Below are 9833 nucleotides of genomic sequence, written 5' to 3'. Positions count from 1 at the left end.
TTAATGTTTTCTTGTCTGTATGCTTAGAAGGACCCCTCATGGTAACATTTATTTTTGTTTTTAGTGTGTAATATCAACCAGATGTTGGTCTGTCTCAGGAGGTTTGGAGGAAATCAAAAACTATAATTGCTGACTTCCTATTCTCTATGGAAATTTATTTCATGTATTTGTTCTCAAAATATCAGAATATTTTTAAAAACATTGGAAACGAGGACTTTATTTAGAAAAAAACATTTTTCCTATTGAAAAGCCTTTTAAAACAATTACTGCATTTTAAGCACCATGTTTAGTAAATAGATATTTTTAAAATTATGAAAAAAATACAAATAAAAGAAGACAGGGAAGGGATGGGGAGAGAGAAAGAATACTTATCTATCCTATTGGGAATTGTATTTAATATACCATCTAATTTATAGACAATAGCTTCAGCAGAATAATGTACAGCTGATTGAAATTTGGCATAGGAGCTGCCTGGCAAAAACACATGTTATAATGATGTGGCATAAATTACTCTATGCATTTCCTGGCCTGAAGATCACAGGGTAGTCAGGCTCGGAAGCTCTCAACTGCTAGTGACAGACAGCCAACTGAGACAGCTGCTCGAACTGTCTTCAGAAGCTGGGCCCAAAGCTAAGTAGTCAAAATTCCTATGCTGTTGGCATCACGTGAATTCCCAAATTACGAGGTAGCCAAGCATGGAGCTGAGCACCTGCCAGAAGTAAAACAAAGCTAGGTTGGTAACAAACCACGTGATCTGACCCCCGGCGCGGCCAGTTCTTTGTGTACCCATGAGTCCTCTTGGGGGTGGAAGGAACCTCTGAACTTGTAAAGCTCCCCAGTATTAGTACGCTAGAGTCTACCTCATCCATTGGAAGAGACTGAAGGGGTAATGTAGCCCCCCTTTCTGAACTGATGGCTACTCACAGACACCCACAGACATACAGGAGCGACAGAGATGAAGTTTGCCTTCCACATATCTCCATGCTACCAGGGTGCCCAGCTTGGCCAGGGTGAGGCTGAGGGTGAATCATTCCATGCAGCACTGGAGGGTTAGGGTTATAAGGGGAAAAGCACTCAGTCTCTGTATGACATACATTCACCAGGTTTTAGGGGAGTGGCCATAACTCAGCTGAAATGCCCCTCTTCTAAGAAGAAAATCCTACGTCAGGTAGAGACCCATTCCTGAAGAGATAGGCAATGCCAAGGAGTCTTTGCACAGTGACAAACCCCAGATAGAGTCCCGGAGGGGGATCTCATAGCACTGGCTCCCTGAACTGAAGAGGCCAGACAGGTGTGTTCTCCTCTTGGATCAACAGCGTATGTCTGACAGTACTGGCCACTCCCAGACAATTTCCCGAGTGACATACATAGAGATTCCCATTATTCATACAGATATAAACCTAATACAATTTTCTGTGGCTGATGCAAGCACTGGATGTGGGTGTGACTCTGTGGGCTAATGTCACTTGCCTTCCCCGCTCTTGACAGCGTGCCTAAGAGGCATTCTGGTTGTACACAGCGTGGAAATCAGTACGACTTTCTCCCTTCACCATTGGTAAAGGTGTTTCTCGTGATTTATGGGTTCGGTACTGCAAACATCTAGGCTCAGTTCTTAAGAACCTTGCCCTGTGGTGAATTTAACTCCATGGCATCTCTTTGCCATCAAGTCTACAGCTCTCTAGCTCCCCATTCTATGGCTGGGCACCAGTGAGGCTGACTAGCAAGAACGTGGGCACTGCTATATACCAAACATACCAGTCTCTTAAAACTCGTTCCCAGAATGAACATACTCTTTGGTTTAACTTGACGTTAAATAAGCAAATAAAGACAAATGAGGTCGGAGGAGAATGAGAAGCAGTTCAGAGCCAAGTGAGGCGTTTTCTTTCTCCCTATTCATTCCAATGCTTTCCCAGCAGTAAGAGGTGAATTGTGGGTTGAGCTAGCCCTGGTCACGACTTCACGCTGTCTTCACGAACTGGAAAACTTGTCAAACAGTGTGTTCATCACTTGTCTGAATTACCACGGGAAACCTTTCAGTTATACAATGAGCAATGTGACAAATGCGCCTTCAGAGCTCACACCAATGTCACAACAGAGGAATAGCCAGCTTCTCTCAGACTTCGCAGAGTCCCTTAGCACCGTTGAGCATCTCGGAGAAGGTTCATTTCCTCTGATGCCTGCAACAAGAAGCACCTCCCCTGACAGCCATCCAGGGCTCTAAGCATCCTGGATGCCTCCTCTGGGGGCAGGGGGCAGGAAAGATGTGGCCTGAATTTGTCCTTTGATGCATGTATGAAGCAGTGGAGTTTAAATCAAAACCTTTTAATACAGTCAGGGTCTCTGAGCACCTTTGTCGCAGAAGTCCCCAATTCTCTGCCGCTGGTCCCAGACAGTTGGGGCTTTTGCACAGTCTTTTCTGAGGCGCAGGAAGAGAACGCTATCACACCTCCGAGCTGTCGCTGTAGTGGTTCCGTGGGGGCACCATGGGCTCACTGCTTCCAGAGCCCCGTGGAGCATCCTTGCCCTTGCTGCTCTTGTTCTTGTACATGATGGCTGCAAACACAGCCAGGCAGACAGTGAGCAATCCCACCGCAGTGCCTCCCAAGACAGTGATAAGGCTGACCTCAGAACCGGGACTATTGAGCTCCCAGGGCAGGATGCCATCAGGAGGAGTTCTTCCACGGGGGACCTGCCTCTTATCACGGCGGTCCAGGGAGATATGCTGGAGGTTTGTTCCCCGATTGTTCTCAGCCCCTATTTCCCGAGCCAGCAAGGGTGTGCTCCTGATGGCTCGCTTCTTCCAGCTCTTGGTAGGTGCCTGGGGCTGTCCCTGATGCAGCACAGAGTGGTACTGGTACTCCAAGCTCCTCTTGCCAATTCCTCGATGGCTGCTGTCCTTGGACTTGACGGTGTAGATTGTGTGTATGTACCATTCTCGGCCCAAAGCAACCTAGAAAACACAACCCTACATGTTAGGAAACTCAGTTTTGTGTAGTCCCAACTCAGGATGTCTGCAAGAGAAATGAATGACAGAGGTCATGAGAAATGACATTTTGTCTGGGAATTAATTCACACCACACTCTTCGGTGACAGGCTTTGTATAAAGTACCCCAACTCCATAATATGCTCTGTGTGATTCCCACGCCTCTTTATTTTGCTGTTTGGGGGTTCAGTCTCAGGCTGTTATATATGTTAAACAAGTGCTATATCATTGCCTTATGGCCCCCGAGCATCCTTACCCCTCTTGGGTGACCATGGACTGTATTTACAGTCACAGTAAACACTATGATCTCTCAGTCTAGCGTGTTAATTAAAAAACAGGTGAATGAGGACATACACAGTTTGGTGTTTTGTCCGCCTCTTTCACCTACGTAGTGCTACTACAGTCAGAAGCACAGCACAAGCCTCAGCCTATCTGATGTGACTTCTTTGCCTGCAAAACTATGGGGGTTGGGAAATCGCGTTTCTCTTAGTTTCTTTTGTGGGACAGACCCTCACTGCTTAGCCCTGGGGAGCCTAGAAGTGTTCACTCTGTAGACCAGGCTGGCCTGGAACTCATGGAGATGCTCCAGCCGCTGCCTCCTGTGTGTTGGGATAAAAGGTGTCAGCCACCATGCCCTGCTGGCAAATCAGTTTTTTAAGCTTTTTTATTTTTATTTTAAAGTACCTGGAAAAGAAAGGCTTTTAGATAATTCTTTGGGGCATTCAAGATTTAGGGAAGTGAGCTGCTTTGAGACTTCAGAATGAAAATGGTAGAATACTAGTTTGAGAAGATTCTGATGAAGAAACAGTCCTTCCTTGGAGATGGCTCGGTTGGTAAAGCGAACTCCAGAACCTAAGTAAAAAAGCTGGGCATGGTGGCCCACACCTGGGCACGATGACTCACACCAGGTGTGGTGGCCCATATCTGGGCACAGTGGCTCACACCTGGGCATGGTGGCCCACATTTGGGCACGGTGGCTCACACCTGGGCATTGATGGGCCACACCTGGGCACGGTGGCCCACACCTGGGCACGGTGGCCCATACCTGGGCATTGATGGGCCACACCTGGGCATAGTGGCCCACACCTGGGCATGGTGGCTCACACCTGGGCATGGTGGCCCACACCTGTAGTCCTTGTAATAGGAAGAGGGAAAGTATTGGACCCTTGGGGCTTGCTTGCCAGCCAGTCTGGCCTTCGTGGCGAGCTCTGGGACAGTGAGAGACTTGACTCACAAATAAGGTGGACAGTTGCTGAGAAGAGAGGCCAGAGTGTTCTCTGACCTCCACATTCATGTGTATGCAGGTGCACATACCCTGTATTGTGGGCATATGCGCTCTCCCTTCCTCCCTCTAGTACGCACACCCCCCACACCCCCACAGTACACACCCCACCCCCACAGTACACACCCCACCCCCACAGTACACACCCCACCCCCACAGTACACCCCACCCCCACAGTACACACCCCACACCTCCACACGTACACACCCCACCCCCACAGTACACACCCCACCCCCACAGTACACCCCACCCCCACAGTACACACCCCACACCTCCACACGTACACACCCCACCCCCACAGTACACACCCCACCACCACAGTGCACACCCCACACCTCCACACGTACACACCCCACCCCCACCATGTGCATGCCCATGCATGCATGTGTATATTTTTCCTGAGGCTGAGAAAGAATAACACATCTCCCCTGTGTGTATAAAGTTCTGTTTGCGTAACTCCCCTGGAACTCTCCTGAAGAACACCCTTGCCCACGACACAGGCCCATTTCTAGGTGCTGCACCCATGCCTGTCTGGCATCGTCGTAACTACCTGCATATCTCTATTCATTCTGTCTTTGGGTCAGGATTTTCAGTCTTTGTCTATGGAATCTCCAAGAGTGAAGACTTTATTTCCTGTTCATGATGGCTTTTCTGAGCCTATCAATTTATATAAGCCCTTACTCCAATAAGATGAATCATAAAAACACAGGACTAAGAAAAGTAAACTGCCCAGCTGCCAGACATGTATGATAAGTTGAATAAGAATCTTCATTACACATTCTTTTGAAAAAATATTTATTTTTCATTTTATGTGAATGGGTATTTTGCCTACATGTATGTTTATGTACCACATGCATGAGGAGGACGGAAGAAGGATTTGGATTCTCTGGAGCTGAATATACATATATAATATACACACACACACACACATATATATGTATGTATGTATGGTTGTGAACTGATGTGTGAGGGCTGGGAACTGAACCCAGGTCCTCTGCAAGAGTGGCCAGTGCTCTTAACCGTAGGCACTAATAAGACAATAATAGGCAGAACCTAAGCATTCCCAATCTTCCCATTCACTATATGCATAGCTGCTCTTATGTTCATTTCTATATGTGATGCCTGAGACAGAGTGTACTTACCAGTCACATAGCTACCATAAGTAGGTCCAGACACACCTACCTGAAAGAGTGGTGTAGAGTCCACTCTAAAGCCATCTGATCCAGGCTGATTTACTAGGAGGACAGCTTCAGGGTCATCCACTGCCAGTTTGGCATTAAACAAGACATCTCCAAAACTGGTAGCCTGAGTCTCGGGCTGAGCCTTATCCTGGAAGCAAGAAGGAAGAAGATTATTTCTGTACCAGTGCCAAGTTTGCAAGGATGGAACATTCTCCAGTAACATTGGGCAAGAACAAATCACCACGAAATGTCACTATGTAATTTAAATAAAATGATGATATTGCCTCAAAATATAAGCTAAGCTTGAGAAGCCTCATCTTTGACACTCGATACAGTTCGCCGGGTCAAAGCACTTACCACAATTTTAAATCTGTGCAAGAGCGAAGGAGAGTCAGCCAGGCAGCCGTATTCTGAATTCTCGGGGCTGTACTTTGGCACGTAGCCGTCATCCCCTGTGCACAGGAACACCTTCTCAATGCTGCAGTAAAAGGAGTCACCCAGGTTCTGGACAGGGTCCACCATGACACGGCCATAAATCATGTCCCCTGGAGCAGACATGGAAATGCAGTTCTGTCATTGAGGGGATACCGCAAACCATGAATGACAACGGCGACACGGATTCTTTCCTTTGCCCACTAACTTGTCACCGAACATGGACGCTCTCTCAGTGTGAGCCTCTGGATCTGGCCCACTCCCTGCGACACAGACTAGAGCACCCTGTAGACTGAGCCCAGCGAAGCAAAGGCCTATGAAGGCCCTGATTCTCAACTGCTTGGGGCAGTGATCCAAAGTCTGATCTATGACATGGTAGTATAGCGCCCCTTTGTGGTTGAAGTCCAGTTTACATGAGGTAATTAGTTGTGAAATGTTGACTAATACAACACAAACTAACACTAAGAAAGAACATATCAACAAAAGCCCTAGTTCAGTTCATTAGCTTTTGAAGGTGGGTTTAACAAAGCCCCGACATTGCTCCCCGCATCCCATTCATGAGTTCACTATGTATTTTGCTAGGAGTAGAGCATACAGCTTCGGACAAGGGAGGCACAGACTTCATCTATGAGATATTACTCACACAGCTCAGAGACTTCAACTTAAGAAAATTCAAAAAGAATTTTGAAAAACCAATGAACAACAACAACAACAACAACAACAAAATAACCCAAAAGTGACTTAGGAAATGGAGATGGACATTACATTTCCTGAAATGTAAAAGCCATTCAGCATCATATACCAAATTTTAGTTTTTCTTTGTGTAAGTCAAAATGAATAAGACTCATCTATCATGTCAAAGAGGCTATAGGATCAAAGTACCATAGACACAGGAGAGGCAGTAAATCACAGACACACAGGACACGCAGAACGTCACATATCCACAGGACACAAAATGTCACAGACACGCAGGACACAGAACATCACAGACACGCAGGACACAGAACATCACAGACACACAGGACACAGAACATCAGAGACACGCAGGACACACAGAACGTCACAGACACACAGGACACAGAACATCACAGACACATTGGACACAGAACATCACAGACACATAGGAGATACAACCATCACAGACACGCAGGACACAGAACATCAGAAACACATAGGACATACAACCATCACAGACACACAGGACACAGAACATCACAGATACGCAGGACACAGAACATCACACACACGCAGGACACAGAACATCACAGACATGCAGGACACAGAACATCACAGACATAGAACAAGCAGGCGTTGCAGATACACAGGACAACAGAATCATCATCTCATCTGGTTAAGTGTTACCTTCTGCAAAAGCAACGTCACTCTCTTGACCAAATCCCATGGATCCATCGGACAACCAGAGGCTCTTCTTAGACAGCAAATACATGTGCGTGTTCAGGCTAAACTCGGCTGCCACTGGGTCGCTGACCTATGCCAAAGGGGAAACCTTTTATTATTGGTGGCCCTGATGTGTCCGATTTTGCAATTGAGAAACAAAATTGGTGACGTGAAACCATTTCTTCTTTTAGAGTGAGGGTAAGTGGTGTCACTTGCTCTTGTATCTACAGGTTGATCAGAACATATATGTAAAGTGTTTGTAAGAATCATGGTCAGCAAGAGGCTAACAGTATAAGTTCTTGGACCAAGACTGCTATTCAACTTTTACCAGGACGTAAGGTCAGTTATGTATTAAGAGGTGGATTCCCATTGTCTTTGAAGACTGAGAACACGATGAAGTGTAGAATTCTATGGGAAATTGTCACACCTCCAAGATGGCACATTGCAGGAGAGACATAAGATCAGATAACATCTAAATAGTTCTTCCACGAACTGAGACTATGGTTTTTATGTTAGAAATAAAAACAGACAAAATGAGTTCCTTTTCTCTCTTGGTTCCTTCCTGTCCAACTTCCTTCTCTCTCAGTATTTGAGAATTAAGTCACCCACTTGTGAAAACACATGTATTGATTAAAGAAAATCATGACTTTGAACAAAGTGGATTCTGTTTGGATAGTTCTGAGACAGGTACCTGTTGGAATCGGATGTCAAGATCAAAGATGACAGGTTCTCGTGGGTTGCAGGTGACAGGCAGCCGGTACTCCAGGTTGGGTGGGGTGGTGCAAGGCACCAATTTTACTGTGTATGTGCCTGAGTAGTCACGAACCTTTGAAGAGGAGAGAAGGCATTTTCTGTTTGAAATGCGTAGTGTCATCAGAAGGCAGCAGAGAAAGAAAGGTCTTGGAGACACTTACCGCAAAGTCTGACACAAAACTCCATTGCTGGACTGGCTGGTTATAGGTTGGTTCACTCCTGATGAGGCGGAGGGAAAAGGTGAGGCCTGGATGGTCAGCAGACACGATCACCGAGCTGGTAAAGGAAGCTGAAAAAAATACCGGAAGTCACAGTGGTTTGGAGGTTAAATTGAAAGAGTCCACAACTGCGTAGTTTTTGAAGTACCATATCGCCTCGGATTTAATTTTTTCTTACAAGTCTTCAAGGCTGGTATGTTTATCCGCATTGCAAAATGGAAAAAAACAAAACAAAACAACAATAAAAGCCCTGGGCAGAGGGTGACTATGGGGACACTCCAAAGATCCCAGATAGGCTGTGCGACTTTGAACTCCTCATTTGCTTTATTTCTGATCTATATAATTTGGCCAAAAGGTAGGGGCTCAGGGCTTCTCCAGGGAGTCCGTGCAGCAACCCCGGCTGAACGAATGCTGGGATAGCACACCAGAGCCAGGTGCAGAACTTTCCATTAGCCAAGTCATCTTATGAATGAACTGTAATTCTAATTAGATTGCCTGTCTAATCTAATCACAGAGCCAGGCCATTAGAGAGGTGGGCACTTAGAAGAGATCCCAAAGTCCAGGACACCCTCGCTCTCCAGAACTCATCACGGCAACGAGGCCATATGATCCCTTTTGGGTCTCCATTTCCTACAGCTTAATCTGCTTAACAAATTACAATGGGTTCTCTTTTCTTCTTGATCATTCAGCTGTTCCTCTCCTTCCTTAGTTAGAACTCATGCCCAGGAAGAGGCTGACTGTGAAGCTAGCCAGTGGACGGCTTCCACTTCCAACCCGACAGAAGCGGCACTGCAGTAACACGGGAAACCAGCTGGGCAACATGGGAAGTCAAAGAAAAAAAACAACCAAACCATTTCTAATCACGAAGCCTTTGTAAAACGAACAGATATGAGCTTATTGACATACTGACATATTTTATTAATATTCAAAGCACAGCCAGTCACTGCTGAGCCAGTCTCTGTCAATTGCAGCTCACATGTCTGAAACTTGAGTATGAATGCAAAATACCTGTTCTGCCCCCACTCAAAGGTTCCTCGTAGACCTAGAAAAAAAAAACTGAGCAGAGAAGCGCTGGCCAAATGAACTGACGGAAATGAGGTATCATAGCAACAAAGCACAGAGAAAGGCAGTTGTGAAAGCTCGCATAGCGATAGCTTTCCAATATAAGACAGAGATGAACGGTGACCAAGCATGAAGGATGTAACTATGCAGGGTGAACTCGTATGAAACGAAGAGCTTCAAAGCCAGCCAGGCAGCATCCTGAGACCTGTGCAGACAGGAAGCTGTACATGTGCTTGTGTGGGAGGGGGCAGCTCCCTGACAACAGGACTTACCAGGATGTGACAGCACAAACAAGCCATGGAACTGAGCCTCCGTCTTGAAGTTCACAGCCAGGCGTCCGTCCTCAGCGATGCGCATGCTGGTCGGGTAGAGAGAGCCTACAGAACGCACATGAGGGTGAAAATACAGGTGGCTGGATTATTTTCTGGCACATGTGGTCTAATGGAAGTCTTTTGTAGTAGTATATTATTTATATTTCGATAAAGAACTCTTGCCTGAAGACCAGAGGCAAAGCTAAAGCCACC

General features: G+C 46.3%; 1 protein-coding gene across 1 annotated transcript in view; it reads right to left on the bottom strand.

Annotated features, from left to right (window-relative positions):
• Positions 1 to 202: 202 nt before the first annotated feature.
• Frem2 (FRAS1 related extracellular matrix 2) overlaps positions 203 to 9833 on the bottom strand; it is a 126202-nt gene continuing 116571 nt past the window's right edge. The window contains exons 18-24 of the mRNA XM_041659196.1: positions 9582 to 9686; positions 8191 to 8318; positions 7968 to 8102; positions 7241 to 7367; positions 5804 to 5991; positions 5448 to 5594; positions 203 to 2950 (exon numbers count right to left, since the gene is read on the bottom strand). Of these exons, the coding sequence (XP_041515130.1) occupies positions 2441 to 2950; positions 5448 to 5594; positions 5804 to 5991; positions 7241 to 7367; positions 7968 to 8102; positions 8191 to 8318; positions 9582 to 9686 (1340 nt within the window). The 3' untranslated portion in view covers positions 203 to 2440. The remainder of the gene's footprint in view (positions 2951 to 5447; positions 5595 to 5803; positions 5992 to 7240; positions 7368 to 7967; positions 8103 to 8190; positions 8319 to 9581; positions 9687 to 9833) is intronic.

Source organism: Microtus oregoni, unplaced genomic scaffold (assembly GCF_018167655.1).
Source record: "Microtus oregoni isolate MIOR12 unplaced genomic scaffold, Mior012 000010F_ref0000083, whole genome shotgun sequence".
NCBI lineage: Eukaryota > Metazoa > Chordata > Mammalia > Rodentia > Cricetidae > Microtus > Microtus oregoni.
Note: the sequence above shows the minus strand (reverse complement) of the source record. Positions and strands in the feature narration are given on the sequence as shown.